Here is a 22785-nt window from a genome sequence, read left to right on the forward strand (position 1 = left end):
TCCGGATCCTGTAGGTGATGAGGTTCTGCTATTTAATGGTAACTTGGGTTACTGGCTTTGAATACGCTCATTCTAATGAGACGACAGAAATAAAAGCATCTTCTAAGCGGAGCTCCGTTGTAGAATCCAGTTTTAACTGCCTTCCCAAAACACGGCCTGCAGAGTGTGTGTGGGTTGCTATAGAAATGGCAGTTACCGAACCACCTCTGATCATGTATGGTGTGTATGTATCAGGCACTCAGGATCCCCACTCATAACTGGCCTAGAGCGGATTTGTCTCCGCTTCAGATGGCGAACGTTACTGCTTATGCTGCGCTCTTTGAACTAGTCCATTTGGGTAAGTCACAGCCAGCCCACCCTTGAAGGCGGGGCTTGATTTAAAATATGGATCTGGATGTTTTTCCACTTAATTGTTTTTTGGGGGAATAGGAAGGGATGGGAGCAATGCCCTGGTCCTGTCGTCCGAGGGGAGTGCCGTCAGGCCGAGGAACATGCACACAGTTGCCCGTGGGGAGAACGGATACACAGTGATCTCAGAACATGGCCATTTGTTTTTCAATGTTGCCTAGCAACTAAAAAAAAAAAAAAAACATTCGTGTGATATCAGTCCATTCCTAGGAATCATTAAGCCTTTTGTGTTTGTCGCCACCCGCTAGCCCCAAAATGAGAATTTTCAGAAACTAATGCCATCACGTTAACATTAACCATATTGTAGTTGTGGTTCGGGGACCATATTTGTTTTAAAATACTATTACAAACTTAATCTCCCTAAAGTGTCATTTTATATACAGAACTAGAACCTTCCATGCTTGCGTTTAACTGAAACAGCTTTTGGCAAGCTTTACAAATGACAGTTGCCCACTTTGTGGTCTTAGAGTGTGGTATAGATCAGTATGTTCCCCTGGAAAGGAAATGTGTCTTACTGTCGACTTCTCATTACCACTTCGGGAATATTCACATTGTGGATTATCTGGGGCAAATTTGTATCCTCCTGCCGGCTTCCCGAACACCTAGAAACCTCGGAGCCCCCCGTGCTTTGCTGCCTCTTGGCCTGAGTTTTAAGCATGGCATCTAACATGCTCATTCTAAGATCAGCCTAGGTGAAGAAGAGGAAGGTGGAGCTGCCATAATTTACCTCAAAACCAAATAATAATAAAAATTAATTTTAATGTTTATTTTTGAGAGAGAGACAGAGTACAAGCAGGGGAGGGGCAGAGAGCGGGAGACACAGAATCCAAAGCAGGTTCCAGGCTCTGAGCTGTCAGTACAGAGCCCAATGCAGGGCTTGAACTTGAGAACTTCAAGATCATGACCTGAGTCGAATTCAGATGCCTAACCGACTGAGCCACCCAGGCGCCCCCAAACCAAATAATTTTAAAATGTCTTCTGTTTTCAGTTATCTCCACCGAAATGGATAATTAAAGGAAAAGGTGTGTGTGTTTTTTTTAGTTTATTTATTTTGAGAGAATGTGTGCATGAGCAGGGGCGGGGCAGAGAGAGCAAATCCGAAACAGCCTCCACACTGTCAGCACGGAGCCTGATGTGGGGCTCAGTCCCACGAACCGTGAGATCGTGACCTGAGCCAAAACCAAGAGTCGGATGCTTGACCGACTGAGCCACCGAGGCACCCCAAAGGGAAAGTATTTTCGATAGAATACTACATTGGTAGTCCGGCATCTATCAGGAGTCGACAGGATATAGGCAGCATGAAGCCCAGCAGTTGAGACAGCTTGGACTTGGACACTGGTTCCTCCTAGTAACCAACTAAGTTACTAGCTGTGATGTTGAGCAAATCCTTTAACAGCCCAGGAAATGGAAACAGCAACTGGTACTCCGTAAAGAGCTCTGTGCAATTTCGCCATTATGATTATAATCATCACTGCTATCATGGGGCCCATATTTAGTTTGTGCATCTTAGGTGAAGCATGATAGAAGAAAGAAGGACAGGTACGGTGAAGGCCTAGCATCTTCAATATCCACTCTCAGCCAAGGCAGTGTGTAGCTGGTAGGCCCCAGGTATCCAACCTGATTGGTTGGTACCTCGTTTCCTGTTTCCACCAGTTGTTCCATGTTTTGAAGGGCATTGCTGTTTCCTTATTTCCAAATAACTCTTACAGTCCAGGATAGGTAATGCCTTTAGTTTGAGCAAAGCAAGAATAAATCCCCTGGTGTGCCGGGCAAGTGTTTGCCCGGGAGCAAGTCCGGCCCGCTGCCTGGTGCCTGAACTTCAGCCCAGCCCTGATCTTCCTTCTCGCAGCCCCACGCCCTGGTCTTGACAGCAGCTCATGTTGTCCCCACTTCACAGGTGAGGAGGCCGAGGACGAGGGCTTGGGATGGACGAAGATCCCAATGTCCAGGCTTTCCTGAGTAAGATTCCAGGTTTTTCAAACTAGAACCTGTTGGCCCAGAGAGCTTCTTTTGGGGAATGGGAATTGTCCACACGGATTTTAAAATCTGAGGTTTGGGTTTTGATGATAATCCTATACGACGTAACATGAAAAATACTCTGTGTCATCAGGAGTCGGTACAGAATTTAAAGCCATCGGGTATTCTCATTGCCTGGATGCACACTTATGAATAGACTGTTGGGTAGGATAGAATCATGGAGAGAAAACTGAACCGGGGCAGCTGCCGTACATCAAGGACCCCACCATATTAAGGAAAAGTAATTTCAAAGTATGTTGAAAGAGGAAAATTTCTTGGCAAGTTCATCTAGAAAAAGGTGGCAGGAGAGTCGAATCGTAGGCACACCAACACTCAAAAGAAGCCTCACCCTACGCTGTCATGTTCATGTTGCAAGTGATAAGTGCCCTTCAGTCATCAGGTACTACATTAAATTGCTGTTTTTATCTTAATTTTATTTTGAAATTTTACAGCCTGCTTCTATTTGTTTTATAAACTTGTTTTGGTTTCATACTTCTATATGAGCCATACTGTTATATTAGGATATGTTTAACACATAATTTTTTTAAGTTTATTTATTTATTTTGAGAGAGGGAAAGAGAGAGCTCAGGCACAAGCTTGGGGAGGGCCAGAGAGAGAATCCCAAGCAGGCTCCACACTGCCAGCGCAGAGCTCAACGCGAGGCTCAAACTCACAAACCATGAGATCATAACCAGAGCTGAAATCAAGAGTTGGATGCATAACCAACTGAGCCCACCCAGGTGCCCCCCAACACATAATGACTTTTTAAACAAGTTGAACACATTGCATATGAATTTTTTTTTCCTCCTTCTACATTAATTTTGTACCTTAATCAGGTCTGGAAGTCATCAGAAGGAAAGATAGTCCAGGCCTGGTATCTAGGCAAAGCTTCCTCAGCATGCCACAGATTTAATCTTGGAAATATATGCATTCCTGAGAACCCCTTTTAGCTAGGTCATTTTACCTTTTAGAATAAAATTCTACTTCTTGTGGCTCTGCCCCTTGGGAAGTACCACCCTTGGACTGAGCAAGAGGGATGGCTGCTGTAAGCACCCCCCTGCCCACTTTAGAGGACCTCACTCTGGCCCCCATCCAGCTGTGCCGTCTCCCCATGGGATAAGGTATCTACTGACCCAAAAGGATGTGGCCACCTGGAATCTGAGACCCCTTTCTAGAACACCCTCCAGGTAGCCTAGATCCTAGGGTTCCCTGCCCACACAGCCTAAGCTGATTTCCAGGCACTCTGCTCTATGCCCTTCTCCCAGGGGCAGACCTCTCCGCCCATCTACACGCGCCATGTGCATATCCTCAGGCCAGAGGGTTGGCCAAGGAGTGCCTTCTGGCTGGGGCATGAGCTTGGACATGGAGTTGGGAGTCCACATCCATGGTCATGAGGCAGGGTGTGAGTTGGGAAGGGGTATAGGCCGCAGACCAACTCTCCTCGTGCTCTTTGTTCCAGCATGTACTCTTTAAAGCACTGAAGGATTCTACCTTCAGCCCTAGCCTTTAGGTCCTATAAAGTTACAGTTGGGGAGGTAGGACACGTTTATTTAACCACATAATCACTTGCTCCGTAACTTTTAAATATTTAGATATGTTGTAATGGACATCCATTTATACTCCTGTCTTGAGTTCTGTCTGCAGCCTCAGATATAAGTTCTAGAATACCCACCTTTCAAGGTTGTAGAAGACTGAAAAGCGGTTATGTCCATAAAGCACCTAGCACGTCACCAGGCGTAGATGATGCCCTTACTATGTTGATTCTTTTTGTCCCTTATCTTGAATCACCCTGTTAAAATTGTTTGTATCGGGGCGCCTGAGTGGCTCAGTCGGTTAAGCATCAGACTGCGGCTCAGGTCACGATCTCCCAGCTCGTGAGTTTGAGCCCCGCATCGGGCTCTGTGCTGACAGCTCAGAGCCTGGAACCTGCTTCTGATTCTGTGTCTCCCTCTCTCTCTGCCCCTCCCCTGTTTGTGCTGTGTCTCTCTCGCTCTCTCAAAAATAAATAAACATCAAAAAAATTTTTTTAATATTTAAAATTGTTTGTATTTACACACATGCACACGCATACACAGAACGCAGGCATAGAACAAACCCAGCCTACACAGGATGCGCGTCATTAGAGGTGTCTACAGGAGCACCTTGCTCGCTCTGTGGTACGACGTGTAGATGGAGTTGTACGTGGCAGGCCCAGTCATTTCAAGTGTGCAGTTTGAAGTGAGCCTCAATTGAAGGGGAAGAAACATAGGATCATCTGGGGAAAGCCTTTTCTTCTCCCACTCATTCTTAGCTGAGCGTATCCATTAACAAAGCAGGTATTGCCCTGAGGCAACGTTTTGCATCGCTATTCTCAAAGCAGCCCGGGAGGTGGGGAGCTACCAGCTTTCTTAATAAGAAAGAAGCCAAAACTAGGCACACTCAGCCCATGCACAGCATCCCAGGGAGCGCAGAAGGAGAGACGCAGAACATGATTTTCTTTGGACTTCAGATCCCTTCCTTTTCTAGTGTATCAGCTTTTTGTGCAATCCTGCTTCCATGCCAAGACTTGATGTGGCTTGCTAGAATAACGGACTAAATCTGGGAATGCAAAACACCCTGTTCCCAGGTGTGTTTGATTTGGCCCGTACAGTCGGTTTGGGGGCAGTTGTTTGTTTGCTGTGTTTTAATTTACTGCCAACATTTAAAACTGAAAGATTTCCCATGGAGTTGTTTCCTTGGCTTCTCTTTTTTTCAAGATCGAGCAGTCCATTCATTTTAGCAAATATCTATTGAACATCTTCTTTGTGCCATACTTACTCTGCTCCAGGCCCTTGGAATAAGGCAATGACGTACCAAGCAAGGGAAGGTCTCTATGGTTATGAAGCTTTTGTTCTAAATGAAGGAGACAGTGAGCCAGTTTGCTTCATACGACCTAAGTACCGTAAGACTGTTCAGTAGGGTGATGTCAGAGAGGATGATTGCTGGTCAGAGCCTTTGGAGCAGTGACATTTGAGCTGAGATCCTGTAGACATCTAGGAGCCTAATGGAAATATCTTGGGGCGGGCGGCAACATTCTGGGCAGAAAAAACACAAAGGTCTTCAGGTCGGAATCAATTTGGCCACATTAGCAGCCAGTTCCGTGAGTGGCATTGCCTCTTCAGGCAAGGGCAAGACAGCATCTGTAGGCATTTGAATTTGCCAACTGGCAGTCTGGCCGATAGTCTGACAAGTGACTAGATTATTTTTTAAACGTGTAGAAATATTTCTGAAGTGGCTTTAAACACGGGCTGCCCAGGTGACGCACCATGGCAACATCATGGGAAACGCCGTCGGGGGTTTCCTTGAAAGAATCATGATTTAGAGCTTTGCTACTCCAAGCGTGGTCTGCAGACAGGGAGCATGTTAGAACCACAGACCCACTGAGTCAGAACCTGCATTTTAACAAGGCTTCCAATGTCACAGGCTCTTTAGCAAGCCCTGCTTGGGAACACCTTGCCGCATCTGTGAAGATGTTTGTAAACTTCTCTGTTATGCTCTCGTTCGTTTTGAGTGACTTTTCTAATGCTAGGGATTAGTGGCTGTGCCTTCTACGTCCCGGTCAGCTCCCCCAGCCCAATCCCTTCTGACATATAATTGCAAGGTGGATGTTGGATGTAGTGGATAGTGAACAAAATTTCTCTCCGTCTGGGCCTAATTAGCCTATACTCTGATACAGAGTATCAGAATAGAAATAGCTACTTTCTAGGAATTTATACATACCTGTTATAAATCCAAAATTCTCTCATTAAGTTTTATTAATGCTATTATGTATCCTAATACTTCTGGCTACCTATTTAAGGCATAGACCTTTCTATAACTTTGCCAGAATCTTTATGGCTTCCCATTACTGCTCTTTTCTAAAAACTCAGTTCTGTAAGTCTTCTGATAGCCCAGCTAAAGCTTAAAGGAAAAAAGAAGAATCAGTTGCTTAAGGTTATTTTTAAGAATCTACTTCTCGGGGCGCCTGGGTGGCTTGGTCAGTTAAGCGTCCGACTTCGGCTCGGGTCATGATCTCACGGTCCGTGAGTTTGAGCCCCGCGTCGGGCTCTGTGCTGACAGCTCAGAGCCTGGAGCCTGTTTCAGATTCTGTGTCTCCCTCTCTCTCTGCTCCTCCCCTGTTCATGCTCTGTCTCTCTCTGTCTCAAAAATGAATAAACGTTAAAAAAAAAAAAAAGAATCTACTTCTCAAAAATTACCCTAAAAATACCCAGGGAACATGCTGTAGCTGAATACAGACTCATTTCTTGTTTTAATTTCTAATAATTCAGCATATCTCTCTGTCTTTTTGCTTCAAACAGAAGGTCTTTGGTTATAGTGAGTTGCCTTTAATTTTATTCTTATTTAAATCAGTCCTGAAATGTACTTGCCTGAAGCTGTAAGAATCCAACCATCTGTACATAACTTTTGCTCTTCAGTTTGATTGCTTTCAACAAGAACAGTTGGATAATTGACACCAGGTAAATACATTGCTGTGTAATTAATGAGGACTGTATCCCCCTCACAAACTTCATGGAAAAATAATCCCAAAGAAGGAAACATAGCTACTCAAAGGCATGGGCTTGAATTTGGGAAAAAATGAGAAGGCTACTCCACAATATCATCAAAGTTTCTACTCCACTGGTAAATGTGACGTAGGGCCGATGGAGTTACACATTCTGTTGTATGACAGTGATCCTGTCATAGTTTTGTAAAAGCATGCAGCGAAGGTAGATTTTTGACCTTGATACTTCTATGCTATACGTAGAAAAGTATAATAGAGGTGATAGCCTTAGGTAATGCAAACTAAAGCCCTGAAAAGTAAGGGATTTGGATTCTAGAGAAATCCAGCATATTCGGGGATCAGGAAAGACCCTGTGATCAAAACTGGCAATAAAGGGGCGCCTGGGTGGCTCAGTCAGTTGAGCATCTGACTCTTGATTCCGGCTCAGGTCATGATCCCAGGGTTGTGGAATCGAGCCCCACATCGGGCTCCACATTGAATGCGGAGCCTGCTTAAGATTCTCTCTCCCTCTTCCTTTGCCCTTCTTCCCTGCCCCCCTTGCATGTTCTCTCTAAAAATTAAAAAAAAAAAAAAAAGAAAAAAAAACTAGCAATGAGCAGCAGCGGCACTTGCTAGGGATCTGAAAGGTACCTACTTCTTAAGAAATTGTTCTCAAAAAAAAAAAGAAAGAAAGAAAAAGAAGATTCTTCTGAGAAGAGCCAGTGCCCCCACCATGCTGAAGGCTGTGCAGGAGCTACCACAGCTCGAGTGAGATGATTACTGGCCGCGGCCAGCAGCTGAGGGGCAAGACGGCCATGTGTTCCCACCAGGAAATTCACGCTTGTGTCACACATACGTGTGTCTCACCTCTCACCATAAATGTTCGCAGATATCTCACGGTGAAAATGTAGGTGGAAGAGTAGAAATAGCTATTTGGCAGCGTGGATACTCAATACTCACCTTTTGACCAGTAGAACTTCTCTGAGGTGGGTTTTCGGAGGGACTGTGGGATTTCTTCACGAGTGCCAGCTTACAGACCCGATAGAATTCACTCCGGTCTCTTTCAAGAGACACAGATCAATTAGAATATGTCAATTGACATATTCGTGCAATTGCACGAAGTAGAACACCCAACTACAAGTATGTGACTGATGAGCCGTTTCTCGTTTCCACGACGAAAGCCACGTGAAACAGCCCCAGGATCGCTCCCAGGGCTGAAAGGTCTCGCCAGCGCCCTTCAGGCCCCACTGCTGTGCCGTCCTCGGGACGCCCAAGTTCACGAGGTGGCAGAGCTAGAATTCACATACAGGGTTATGTTAACGCTGGAAAAGCCGTCCGTGTGGTCAGTTGGCCCTTTATATGCCTGGCTTTTCTTCTGCCCCGGGTTCCGAGGTCTGACGCGGTGACAGTACCTCACCGTAAGTGCAATGACTTGTGTCCCTGTGCACTGCCTAACGCGCAAGGTGCCTACTTCAACTCGTAATTAGTGAAGTTGTGGGCTTTCATCTGCAGTTTCCTTTGCAAAATCAGTAGCGCTCCTAATATCAGGGCTTGATGCTTGTTTCCAAACGCTGAGATGAGTTAGCATGGCTGCTAGAATAGGGACTTGTGGGCAGAGGACAGACACGTAGCAGGCAAGGGGAGAGAGGGAAGTCTGAGCCCTGCAGGCTGTATTCAAACAAGACGTGGTTTGAGCCCTTTTCTCATGTTTCAGGGTTCTTTTCCCTTTTGATAGCCATTTGTTATACTTTTTAACTCACTTGCCTTTTTTTTAATATTTATTTTGAGAGAGAGAGAGCGAGCATAGGCACACATATGCATAAGGGAGGGGCAGAGAGAGAGGGAGAAAATCCCAAGCAGGCTCCTCGCGACGTGGGGGCTCATGAAATCATGACCTGAGCCGAAATCAAGAGTCAGACGTTCAACCAACTGAGCCACCCAGGCACCCTTTAACTCACTTTTCTTTATATTTTGCAAATAAAGGCTGATTTCATTACTGCTTAGGAACATAGCAAGAAGGCACCCTGGGTGATTGCTAAGAGAGCCCATCAGATCTTACAGACGAGCAGAAGGCATGTCTTTTTCTGCCTGTCAATAACTGTGTGTAATAATCTTTGTGGTTAAGCATAGCTTCCAAATTAAGAACTCACGGTGCTTTACGCACGGTGAACCTTGCCAGCTGAATACATAGCGAACTCATTTTTTAAAGATTAGAATGACTTTTCAACAAAGTATTTATTCCTGAAAATATCTCTAAATCTTTTCTATTGTGCAAGGTTTAATTCTAGAAAATGATAATTCAGACAAAAACTGATCTGAGGGTGTAGTGTCGAAGGAAAGAGATACTGAACTTGGATTAGAACACCACTGTTGGATAATTGCTTCTGTTCCCCAGTCCCTCAAACTGCCTGTGGACGTTACTCGGACACGGTTTTACTAAGGTGGGTCGTGTAGTTCTGGATAGGAGACCGCCCCAGTTATAGATGTTGGGGGTCTTGATGGTGAGGGAGAAGATCTGATAACAGAAACACTGATAGCATTTAGGAAGGGAGGGAAGAAGGAAAGGAAGGAGGAACCAGGAGGGAGGGAGGGACAACATGGGAGGGTATATCTAATGTAGGAGCAAACAATTACAGTCCTCAGCTGGGACCTAAGGGCATGATATTTTTTTTTTAATTTAATGTTTATTTTTGAGGGAGAGAGACAGAGTGCAAGCAGGGGAGGCGCAGAGGGAGACACAGAATCTGAAGCAGGCTCCAGGCTCTGAGCTGTCAGCACAGTGTCCGACACGGGACTCGAACTCACAAACCATGAGATCATGACCCGAGCCAAATTCGGATGGGGCATCAATATTTGAGAAGCTAGCATTGTAGTTGATCGTGATCATGGCCCTGAGTTATTGTGAAAAATCGAAATTGTATTCAATTTTATTTTATTTTTTGAAATTGCCTATTGACTGATGTATTTAATGTTCAGCTACGAATACATATTATAGCATAAGCTGGCAATTAAAATTTATTTATTTATTTGGGGGGGAGGGGCAGAGAAAGGGGGAGACAGAATCCTAGGCAGGCTCCGCATTGTCAGCAAGAGCCCAATGCAGGGCTCGATCTCACGAACTGTGAGATCCCAACCTGAGCTGAAATTAAGGGTCGGACACTTAACCAGCTGAGCCACCCAGGTGCCCCTTATATTCAATTTTATAAGGCAGGAGGAGTAAATGGTCCTTTTTTAGACTATTTGTAAAACTTCGATTTCAAATTTTGGGAAATGAAACCCAAGTTGTATAGAAGAAGAACTTCCAGGCCCTGTTCAGGAGATGTCCTGGGGTTGCCACGGTGGGCAATGTCGGGGAAGGGGGGAGGGAAGGGGAGGGAAGGGGGGAGGGGTGGTGTTCTCTTCATCTTCATGCAGAAAGCTTATCTTCTATCTTTTATATATAAATTTCTGCATAAGATTTCATCAAAGGGAGAGAGTTCAAATACTTTAGAAAACTATTTGAAAACTACCGACCTAGAAGTTTCAGTAATGCAGAATTTCATTCCTTGGTGATGCCAGAGGGGTTACTATATAAGTTTCACCCACAGAGTCCCCAGTGATCGACGTGTCACAGACCTGAGTCACAGCAGAGAGGCGCCCAGAGCCGCCAGCCTGCTCCCAACAGACCCACTTAACAGCTGGCCAGGTGCTCGGTGCATTAGCAGCTGTGCGTGGAGCAGGTGGCCGCCTGGCTGGGCCAGTGGGGTGGGACGGGAGAAATCCCAGGTGCCTGCCTGCACACCTTCACCAGGTGACCCGCCTTGACCCGGTGCATGTCCCAGCGGCTGCCTCGACTGCCCGCTTGTGAAGAGGATCCTGAGCCTAGCAAGGCCTCCACGGGAAGTGGCGGGAAGGGGCTGGAAGGAATAGGCTGGAGCAAGGAGAAAGAGAAGCAGAGGCGTGAAGTGGATCTAAGGAAGCAGCCGTGCTGGGCTGCTTTTGGGACATTGGAGGCTTCTCTGTGTCCGGACCACGGACGCTGCCCCATCCAGGAGGCAGGTGGGCAGGCTGGAGATCAGGCAGCTGGAGCTTTCCTCTGTCCACACCGCAGGAGCAACCCAGGCCCTCCCGGTTCTGTCTGAGCAGCGCCTGAGACCCCCCCGCCCAGACTGGCGGGATCCCCACCCTTGGCACCCTGGTTGCGGGTGCTGAGCTCCCGTGGCCTCATGGAACAGAAGAGACTTCACAGAGGTCTGTCTGCTCTGCCGTCCGGTATCCCCGGCTCCCGGCCGGCGAGCACAAGAATCTCTTCCCATGTGTGTTGGCTCCTCGGTGGGGAGGTCGCCCTCATCCCGCGGCACCAGGATCTCACCCTAACGAGAAGCATATGCTCCAGGGCACAGCTCGGTAGTTCTCTTCCCTGCTGCTGACTTCCTCCCACCAAACACAGAAAGCTTGGAAATGGCTTTTGCCAATAACAGCATGATTGTTGAGTCCTGAGATGGTGTCACCCTGTAGTCACTGAAGACGTGTACGTTTTGCAGGCAACGTAGGCCAAAATAAATGCCTCTTTCCCAGCTGGCTTTGTTCCCTTAAGTTTGAATTTCAGCACACTTCTGTAAGGATCCCTTTCCTGACGACCACACCCAGCTTTTCACAGAAGGTCATCCGACGCCACTTCTTGGGTTGCCTGCTGGGCTTTCACTCGTTCTCGAGTACTATTCAGCTGGTACGCCAACGAGATTTCTTGGTGCTGAGAAGACAAAAGGAATATAGGACCCAGGCCCAAACTCGCAGAGGCTACAGTCTGACAGAGGAGGCCAGACGTTGGCGACTGAGGCAACGTGTGATTTGGAAAAGAGATGCAGTGACACGTGTCCCAGGAGGACGAGGACAAGGAAGATCCTTGAGTTCTGGAGGGACTCGGGATAAGCACATGACGTGACTTGAATCTTGAAAGATGGGTAGATTTCTGGAAGAGAGAAAAACCATGTGAGGGGCGCCCGGGTGGCTCAGTCAGTTAAGCGTCCGACCCTTGATTTTGGCTCATGATCTCACGGTTCTTGAGTTCGAGCCCCGCCTCGGGCTCCGTGCTTACAGGGAGGAGGCTGCTTGGATCCTCTGTCTTCCTCTCACCGCCCCTCCCCCTCCTCTCAAATATAAATAAGTGTTGAAAGAAAGAAAGACCTTGTGAGATTAGAGCCGCAGTTGCCAGCAAAGCCACGGACTTGGGTGAAGTGCATACTGCGTGCTGGTGTTTGAGGAGCTCAGGGGCTGCGGGGATGGGTGAGGGGCGGGTGGGGAAGAGAGGTCTGACCACACCGTGCCTCCATTTACAGGGCCCAGTGGCTTCCATTTCTTTCTTCTTTTTTATTAAGTTCTTTATGTTAATTCCAGTTAGTTAACACACAGTGTCACATTCGTTTCTGGTGTACAGTATGGCGATTCAGCACTTCTATACGTCACCCAGCGCCCGTCATGACAAGTGCACCCCTTAATCCCCGTTACCTATTTAACCCACCCCCCCACCCACCTCCCCTCTGGTAACCAGCAGTTTATTCTCTATGTAAGAGTCTGTTTCTTGGGGCACCTGGGTGGCTCAGTCAGTTGAGCGTCTGATTCTTGATTTTCCTCAGGTCATGATCCCAGCGTCATGAGATCGAGCCCTGTGTCTGGCTCTGCACTCCGTGTGGAGGCTCTTAAGAGTCTCTCTCTCTCCCCCTCTGCCCCTCTCCCCTGTTCATGTGCTCTCTCCCTCTCTCTCTCTAAAATAAAATGAGGGAGAAAAAAAGAATCTGTTTCATGGTTTGTCTCTTCCTCTCTTTTTTCCTTTGTTCATTTGTTTTGGTTCTTCAATTGCACATATGAGTGAAATCATATGATATTTGTCTTCTTCGGACTGCCTTATTTCACTTAGGATGATACTGTCTGGCTCCATCCACGTTGTTGCAAATGGCAAGATTTCAGTCTTTTTTATGGCTGAGTAATATTCCATTGTGTATATATCACTTCCTCTTTATCCATTCATCTATTGATGGACAATTTGGGCTGCTTCCACATCTTGCCTGTTGTAAATAATGCTGCAATAAACAGGGGTGTGTGTATCATTTGAAATAATGTTTTTCTGTTTGGGGAGTAAATATCCCAGTAGTGCAATTACTGGATCTTAGAATAGTTCTATTGTTAACTTTTTGAGAAACCTCCGTACCATTTTTAATGGCCCTAGAAGCCCTTCCCAGCCCTTCCCGGGCAGACAGCAAACTCCTTTCCAGCCCATCCCTTATGCCCCGCCGACCCGACCCCCACCTGCACCCCATCCAAAGCATCTTCCAAGCCCACTACCCTGTGTGCCTTCCTGCACACTGTTTCCTCCCCCTCCTCCTCCTCCTCCTCCTCCCCTCCTCACCCCCACCCCCAGCTGCCAATTCTTCGAAACTTGACTCATCCGGAAGCCTTCTCTACCCTCCCTGTGCTCCCAAAGCATATTCTCCAGTCACCGGCCTTGCTGGCTGTGGCCATCGTCACCACCACTGCTGCCAGGCAGGGGCCCTCCAGGCTGGACTGGGGGCGGGGTATAGCTCGAAGGGATTTTAGAAGCGTTTCTGCAGTTGATGTGCTTGTGTTGGAGAAGGCAGAAGCAACTTCGCAGTCGAGTTAGACGGTTTGAAGGAGCGGCAATCAGGACCCGTGAGCTTCAGGTCCTTCCACGTGGGTCCCTTCAGCCTGACGTAGTATCCGCTCCATTTGAAGAGCAGCAGTGACTCAAGAACCCCACCTGGGGAAAACCGCAGACCAAAGAGTGCACGCCACCTCCTGGCTGAGGCGGAGATCCTGGCAGGGCCGTGTTGTGGGGACAGCCAGGGGAGTGGGGTGGGGTGTGGAAGTCAGGGCAGGGGCCCAGCAGCGTGGGATCCCCAAGCGGAAAACTGGAACCGGTCACCAACAGCCAGCTCTCTACCTTCAGAGAAGCTTTCTTACCAAATAGGGAAAGTCTTTAGCTGAATGTGTCAAATGTCCTATGTTTTCCATTTCCTCAGTAGCTCTTGTTAAAAAACAAAATTCAGCAGAGTAAATTTGAATACCTAATTGACTTTATTAAATGATTCGTGAATGTGGCAGCATCCCATCTAACAAGTAGAGGGGAGGTCTGCTGAGCTAAACAAGTGAAAGGTTTTTAAAAGCAGGGAGGGGGGCGGGGGCGCCTGGGCAGCTCAGTCGGTGAAGACTCCGACTTCAGCTCAGGTCATGATCTCACAGTCTGTGGGTTCAAGCCCCGCATCAGGCTCTGTGCTGACAGCTGAGCCTGCTTCTGTTTCTGTGTCTCCCTTTCTCTCTGCGCCTACCCCACTCATGCTCTCTCTCTCTCTCTCTCTCTCTCTCAAAAATAATAAACATTAAAAAAAATCTTTTTTAAAAGCAGGGAGAGGGGCATAAATAAAAGAAGAATGGATTTTATTAGCAAGGAATGCATTGTTTGGGCAAGGTTGCCCTCCGAAGGGGAACAGAAGGGGTCAATTAGTAAATTCCCTGGTACTGACCAGGAAATTCATGTTGTCTGGTTAAAGGTTACGTGCCTGTGCAATTGAAACTGCAGTTAGTTTGGGTATCCAGTCTCGGTGTACCGACCAGGGGCCTTCCCCTAAGTGACACCATTTTGGGCCTTTGGTTGTAACGCTCTGTAGAACGGAGCGATGCTCTAAGTAACTAAATCATCTCTGGGCTGGGTGTTCTTCAGCAAATGAATCTGAATTGGGCATCCTTATCCTCACACTCACTTTAGAAACTTTCCCATTTGTATTCCTCTTGTCTAATGGGAATGGAAATCATCTCCAGCCGTGATGCAGCCTGTCTCTTGGGAAGGTCAGACAGTGCAAGGCGCCTCCTGACGCCTAGCCTCTCCCTTCTTCCTCCTTTGTTTGACGTCTGAGCAGTGGAGGAGGCGAGCAAGATTGGAGGCTTTGCCACCGGCTCCTTTCCACCCACTGCATTTCAGTGTTGCTATGGCAACTGGTAGGCCGTAGAAGCACCGCCAAATATTGTTTCCTTCTTCAACGGAGAACAATCCACCGTTGCCACCTCAGTAACGTGTGTGCACGGGAAGGGCAAGGGTTTAGGAACCAGAGGGGAGAATGGTTGGTGCACGGTTGGTGCATTTAGGCCTCGAGTGGACACAGTTACACACAAGGCCATTTCAGGTAGTGGGGATTATGGGAGCAGGCCGAGCGGTGGAGCGCGTGGGCCTCGAGGCAGGAGGAGCCCTGCGAAGCAACTTGACTGAGGTGTCTACACTGGTGGGCTGGGCGGGTGCCTGTCCTGCTGGGGGGCCTGGCCAGCACTCTCCATTTGTCTTCTGCTGCCGGCTGCCATCACGGGCCTCAAAGCAAGGCGCTCGGCAGGTGGACCAGGCAACAGGTCTGTGTCTGGAAAACTTAAAAAGTGAAAACGTCACGAACTGTTGGGACAGTTTATAGAAGAATGCAACAGGGTGGATCAGATCCTGCCCTGAGGACAGAGAGACAGGCGTAGGTCTGCTCCTGCTCTGCTCTCTACCCCTGAGGGCCCTTAGAAGAGTTCTGTACCTCCCCAGTCTCTCCAGTCCTTGTCCAAAAAGAAAACGAGTCCTACTCTGTGGCGGTGCTGTGAGAATTATAATGTGTATAAGACGCATCTGCTGTGACCAGCCTGTACGTAAGAGGTGCTCATTAACGTTAACTACCAATTAATAACTGAAAGACAGTTCAGACCTGGACATATCTGGTGTTTCCCAGTGTCAGAAGCAACTGGAAACTTTTTAAAATACTCACCTAAGCCAGGTTTAGTAGGCTAGAATTTGCAAAAATAAGACCAAGAAGTCTGTATATTTTTTTTAAACTTTCCTAAGTAATTCTGATGTAACCAAGTGTATAATCTGGGGTAGGAAATTTGCTTATTGGCTTGAGAAAGAAGAGTAGAAACGGTTCTGGATTTCTCCCGACCGCCTTCTTTGTACTCCCCCCAACGCTTACCTTGCTACCTTTCTTCTACTTCTAAACTCCAAAGCTTTTGGGTAGAATTATCTGAGTTTGGAAGCAGGGATGTTTGAGAAAGTGGTTGAAAATAAATTAATCAGAAAAGCAAGAAAAAATCAAAGTTTCCCTCACCCCTGAAAGAAGTTGAAAAGAATCTATGGAAAGGTGTATGCAGTCCCTAGATGACATCTGGACCGTCTTGGCTACCTGCTGTGTTACAAAGATGACATTTAAAGTACAATATGTGTAAGCCCTAAATAGGGGTGTAGTGTGTGTCCAGCTCAAGTTTTTTCTGCACCCCACAGGAACGTGGCTGAAGAGTGGTCTGGGCCTCGTGCACCAGGAAGGTAGCCAGCGGACGTGGACGTACATTGCCCCGCAGCTGGGGTACTGGGTGGCAGCCATGTCTCCTCCCAACCCAGGTAACACGAAGCCAGCACCTGCGATGATGGGCGTTGAGTTCTTTGAGGGTTCAGGCTAAGTATGCTTTGGAAAATTACTTCAGCAGCGAGACCTCATCTTACTCAAAAATGGTAGAAAGGGGCGCCTGGCCAGCTCAATCGGTAGAGCATGTGACTCTTGATCTGAGGGCCATGAGTTCGAGCCCCACGTTGGGTGTAGAGATTACTTAAAAAAAAATGGTTAAAAGTCTGAAAATCAAATGATGAAACTAAGGTATTGTGTGGGGGTGGGGGAGTTCTGGTTGCGACTCTCCCGTCTAGGATAACAAGAATGCACAGAACATACTCCTGTCTTGTATCTGTTTTGCTCAGACAGCTGCCATAGGGAATTCCTAATCTAAAGCCCATGGGGGCGGTTTAGACCTCCTCCCTAATTCCTGAAACAGCTGTGGCCTGTTGTAAGAGAACATGTGGGGAAGGGCACTCCTTAGACAGGCTAACACAGTCACCACTGGAGCTTTCTTGGGGCAAAAAGCTTGTTTTGGCCTTTCCTGAAGGTTCAGAAACAAACCAGTTTGCTTTGTGTCTAAAACAATGATCATCTCTACTTAGGATACGTGAATTAACTCATACTTTTTAAAGCATGACTTAAAAAAAAGTTTTAACCTATATGCCCTAATTTATCCCAAGGAACATTCTAGAATTGTTTCTTAAAATAGTCATCTTCAGAGAATTCTTTCCAGTCATGGCTTCTGTCACTCAAAATGCCTTTAGAATCTGTATCACTGGGACTGCCTTCATTAGTGAAACGTTTTCATTGGTGGCAAATCTTTATGCTCCGAGGGTCCCTTTGATTCTTCTTAGACGCATCTAAAAGTCATGCACATCCTGGTCTGGTGAGTAAAGTAGGTAATTGAGCCAGGTCAGAAATGTGCTATGATTAAAAGCTGTCTCTCATCATGAAGGCAGTTCCAAAATGGGAGTCCAAGATATTTTAGCAGTGGAATTGTCACTGGAATGACACTCACATTCCCATAGTAGCGGATTTGATGGAGGTGCTGAGAAATCGGCCCCAGACTGAGAAAATGTTGATTTCCCATTTCACAAAGGGAATTCTGTGTTTCCCTTTGTGATAGCGTTCTTGTAGCAATATAGGCACGAACCAGGTACAAAAATGCCCCAGGCTCCAAATCACAAATATCTAGAATATGAGTAAGAGTAAAGAAGGAAAGAAAAGAAATTCCTGAAGTACCCAAGTAGAGGCCATAAAGCCCATGCATTACAGTTAACTTTCATTTTAGATATATTTCGGGGGCACATGGGTGGCTCAGTCAGTTGAGCACCGACTTGGCTCAGGTCATGATCTCACGGTTCGTGGGCTCAAGCCCCACGTCAGGTTCTGTGCTGACAGCTCAGAGCCTGGAGCCTGCTTCGGATTCTGTGTCTCCCTCTCTCTCTGCCCCTCCCCCTCTCGCATTCTGTGTCTGTCAAAAATTAATAAACATTACAAAAAATTTAGATATCTTTCAGACAACTGTGATTCTCAGTTTGCCCATCATGCCACAGATTAATAGATGTTTTGTAAAGAGGGGAGAAAGAACGGCTTGGTATAGGTCTGCCAACCCTTCCGAGCAGTGAAGGAAGAGACAAAAATCTATAAAGAGCGTATATGACAGAGCCCTGATGGCATTTAATGTACAGACACATATATTAGTAACCTCACAGCCATCCCCTTTATTAAAACAAATTACAAAGATGCTGTGCCTTCATGAGCCCAAAACCAACAAGAAAATAGTTAGGGTTTTTTCTTTCATTCTCCAGTTAAGAAGGAAATTGAGTACAGCTGTAAATTTTATAGAGTGTTCCATTGGCAGAAGTTAAGATAATAACATTTTAAGTACTTAAAGGACAGAACTTGAATTATTTGGAAATGATTTTTATGTGTACCCCGGATTTTTGGTGATTCCTGCCAAGGCATTGCCTAGGTCCATGGGGGTTGTCTCTGGGTAGAAAAAAAAAAAAATGGTTTCTCTGAATGATGAATGGAGTATACAGTTGTCAATTGTTTTTCCAACTTTGGGGCATATTAACTCCACACTCCCCCACTGAAGTGAATTATGTTTGGCAGAGAACGGTGTTAGCTTTTTCAGCTTACGTCATGTCACAATTTTCAAAAATTAGCAAACCTCTTTGGGTTTATCTAGCTCTTAAGTGGTCTGCTTCCAAAGATTTTTAAAGAAATCTGTCCCTGAAGATATTGAGATCAGTAAGTAAATGGGTACCTGTGGTATGTAGTAATTATAACCATGCTAATCTGACATAACATAAAACCACACCCCTTCTTTCGATGCTTGGACACCAGTATGTCCCCAAATGTTATAAATAGGGGAGATTTTTGTTGTTGCTGTCGATCTGTTGTCAGTGCATTAAGATAGATTCTTAATAGTATTGAACATAAACTTCGCCTTGGGATTCTTAACAACGTAAATTAAAAAGAAAATATATTTATCTCTGATACTTTGTAAATTCTGAAGGAGGTCTGTGGCCACATACGGTTAGCAATTTTGAAGAGGCATTGTAGAGGAAGACTTTATTTTTACAAATGGAAGGCATTTGAGAAACACTTGAAAGCCCATAATAAGCTGTGGACTTTTTTTTTTTAAGTCCTAGCCGATTTTATATCATACATTTTAACTGTTCATTTAAGCAAAGGGCTCTCTCCACATAGTAATAATTATCCAGGGAAAGTGAGAATAAAATCTTGTGGGGTTTTTTTTCTCCTGCAGTATAAAATCCCCAGATATTCAAGCCATCTCTCGTCTAAGAGTCTCTCTCATTGTGTTATCATGCATCCATTTTCTTGTATTAAAAGATCATGCATTTACAATGCTGAACTTCCTGCAAGTGCAGCTCTCTTCTGGGCTAAGGAGGGACCCTTAGCACCACATGGAGTGTTTGGGTGTTCACGCTGCTCCCGGCCACAGCTGCTCCGGTGACGGTGACGGTCGTGGTAATCCCTTGTCATTGAGAGAAATTACAGTGATCTGTAAGCACATCATCCAAAGGGTGTTTGCCTCTGGCCCCTGCTCCGCACCCCAGCCAGGAAGAGGAAGAACATACGCTCTCAGCTAATTATCCCTCTTATCCCTTCAAGGTTTTCTGCAATCTAAAATGCCCTTTTCTGACCTTCTAGGTCCCGTTGCCACACAGGACATTACCACGTATCACACGGTGTTTCTTTTGGCCATTTTAGGAGGGATGGCTTTCATACTTTTGGTTCTGCTGTGTCTCCTTTTATATTATTGCAGGTAAAGTTTTACCTTTTTGGCAATATCTTTTTTAATTTGGAATTTCTTGTGCAGGCATTGATATTGAGGTCTTTTTTTTTTTCTTTTTCTGAATGAAAGTCCTTTTTTTCTCATGAAAAAAAATCTCTAAGAACTAAAACATTTGTCCTTAAAGTTGCAAACAAATGAACAGGATGTGGGGGGGCATGCTGTTTATGAGGTTGCTCACAAGGGGAGTTCTTATTTCTTTCTTTTTTTTAAGTTTGACGGTTGTCATGATTCATTCAGAATATTCCTAAACACTGATTAAGAGACGATATTCTCAAGGACAAAGCAGAACTAAAATTCTTTATTTTGATGCCTCGTCTTTTTGGTTTGTGAGAATGTTTGCTGTCGACTCTTGGGTAACCGCTTTTGAACGAATAACTCGGCTGTACGTCTAAAACCCTGAAGGTGAAATCTGCAGATTGCGCTGCTCTGAATCAAAATAAGGCTGCGGGTGTGGGGTGAGAAGGCTTCTGGCTGCTGAGTAGTTGTTTTGTTTCTTCCTGTGGAAATTGAGAATTAGGATCTTGCTTGGAACCTTTTACCACTATGAGAGTCTTTAACCGTTGGGTTTGGATTTTTATCTTTGATCGCAGGCGGAAATGCTTGAAACCTCGTCAACACCACAGAAAACTCCAACTTCCGACGGCCCTCGAGAGCTCCAAAAGAGATCAGTCAACTTCCATGTCTCACATCAACTTGCTGTTTTCACGTCGGGAGTCAGAATTCCCCGGCCCGCTCTCTGTCACCGGCCACGGCCGCCCGGACGCCCCTGGGCCGAAGGAGCTGATGAGCGGGGTCCATTTGGAAATGATGTCTTCCAACGGAGAGGCAGACATGCACACCCCCATGCTAAAGCTTTCCTACAGCACCTCGCAAGAGTTCAGCTCGCGGGAGGAACTTCTCTCCCACAAGGAAGAGGACAAAAGCCAAATCTCCTTTGATAACCTGACACCAAGTGGGACGTTGGGAAAAGAGTATCGTAAGTCCGTGGAGATTTTCCCCTTGAAGTCCAGGAAATCTGTGGAAAGAGAAGGCCGTGAGTCCCCTGGCAACAGCGAGTACAGGAGGAGCTACAATGCCATGCTCTCGCAGCCCCTGTTTGAAAAGCAAGACCGAGACGGCCAGGCCTCCGCTAACCATATTTCCACGGGAAGCAAACTCACCATTCAGGAACACATGTACCCCACGCCTTCATCTCCCGAAAAGGAACAGCTGCTAGACCGCAGGCCTACTGAGTGTATGATGTCCCGGTCAGTGGACCACCTGGAGAGACCCACGTCCTTTCCGCGGCCCGGCCAGTTGATCTGCTGTAGTTCCGTTGACCAGGTCAACGACAGCGTTTACAGAAAGGTATTACCTGCCTTGGTCATCCCCGCGCACTATATGAAACTCCCCGGGGACCACTCCTATGTGGGCCAGCCCCTGGTCGTTCCAGCCGACCAGCAGCTGGAGATCGAAAGACTGCAGGCTGAGCTCTCCAGCCCTCACGCGGGGATCTTCCCGCACCCCTCCTCCCAGATCCAAGCGCAGCCCCTGTCCTGCCAGGCAATCTCCCAGCAGCACTTGCAGGATGCAGGCGCCCGGGAGTGGACCCCGCAAGGCGCGTCCATGTCAGAGTCCCTCTCCATCCCGGCCTCCCTGAACGATGCGGCCTTGGCTCAGATGAACAGCGAGGTCCAGCTCCTGACCGAGAAGGCTCTGATGGAACTTGGGGGTGGGAAGCCGCTCCCACACCCCCGGGCGTGGTTCGTCTCCCTGGACGGCAGGTCCAATGCGCACGTTAGACATTCCTACATTGATCTCCAAAGAGCCGGAAGGAACGGAAGCAATGATGCCAGTTTGGATTCTGGCGTGGATATGAATGAACCAAAATCTGCCCGGAAGGGAAGAGGAGACCCCTTGTCCCTGGCACAGAACCACCCGGCCGTCCAGGAGCATCCGCAGAAAGAGCCGCGGGCGGCGGACAGCACCTCCTACACGCAGCTCGTGTACCTGGACGACATGGACCAAAGCGGCAGCGAGTGCGGCACCACCGTCTGTACCCCCGAGGACAGTGCCCTGCGCTGCTTGTTGGATGGCTCCGGCCGGAGGAGCGGCGGCCAGCTGCCCAGCCTGCAGGAGGAGACGACAAAACGAACTTCGGACGTCCCCCCGGAGCCGCTAGCCAGCCCGGAGCAGAGAAGATCGGCCCAGGAGGACGACGAAGAGGAAGACGAGGAGGACCAAGGAGAGGACAAGAAGAGCCCCTGGCAGAAGCGGGAAGAGAGACCCCTGATGGCGTTTAACATGAAGTGAGCTGTCACAGCGCCACCCGTCGGCGGAACATAATAAAAATTGCCAAAAATTCTTTTCTTAGGGAAGCGTTTACTTGTTCGTGGAGGAGGTGGAGCAGCGGCAGCCGTGGAAGCGGACTTAAGCTGCATCACGGTTCACTGTGTAAATGTCAGAACGGAATTAAAGTTACCGGATGATGTTCGTGGACGCCTCACCGCCAGGGAGAGGGCTGAACAGGAGTGTCTGAATGTGGCTCCTGCGTCTGGGACGCGCCTCCCCCACCCCCACCCTCCCCACTCCCACCCCCACCCCCACCCCCACCCCCATCCCAGGACACTGAGAAACCACGAGTGATGTCGCTCAGCTCTGCTGATAACCTCAGTTCTCCCTCAGATTCTAGGAACAGATGAGACTCTTTTCACATTGCTTGAATCCATTTTATCACGATAATGCTCCTGTGACGTTATTATTGGGAAATTAGCGTAGCACTTAGTGTCTCGAGGTATGCGTTATCTCAAAGGAAAGCTATGCACCGCTGCTTCGTGCTCTTGGTTTGCTTAGGTGTTTTTGCTTTGGTTAGCTTTCGTTTCGGGTTTGCTTTAGAAAACACACACACACACACACACACACACACACACACACACACCTTGGTTGTGAAAGATTTTATTTGTTGGTTTTCATCTGTTCTGCTTCTCGACGGTTTATTTCGGTGTCTCCTTTCGCGAACTCCTGAGTGTCATCTCTTAAACAAGCCTTTTAATGAAATCGTACTGAAGTTTTTTATCAGCTGAGAGCCCTTCAATTCTGGTCCCATTAACTCCAAGTGCCTTTTTTACAGTGACAACAGCAGTCCCCTCACCTTTTCT

The 22785-nt window shown here is 47.2% G+C and overlaps 1 protein-coding gene across 1 annotated transcript in view; it reads left to right on the forward strand.

The window, feature by feature from the left end:
* The window catches only part of FAM171A1 (family with sequence similarity 171 member A1), a 134789-nt gene extending 112276 nt beyond the window's left edge, over positions 1-22513 (forward strand). The window contains exons 6-8 of the mRNA XM_053895770.1: positions 16215-16331; positions 19504-19618; positions 20239-22513. Coding sequence (XP_053751745.1) covers positions 16215-16331; positions 19504-19618; positions 20239-21940 — 1934 coding nt within the window. The 3' untranslated portion in view covers positions 21941-22513. The remainder of the gene's footprint in view (positions 1-16214; positions 16332-19503; positions 19619-20238) is intronic.
* Positions 22514-22785: the final 272 nt, after the last annotated feature.

Source organism: Panthera pardus, unplaced genomic scaffold, assembly GCF_024362965.1.
Source record: "Panthera pardus isolate Hobbes unplaced genomic scaffold, ASM2436296v1 HiC_scaffold_6, whole genome shotgun sequence".
Classification (NCBI taxonomy): Eukaryota; Metazoa; Chordata; class Mammalia; order Carnivora; family Felidae; genus Panthera; species Panthera pardus.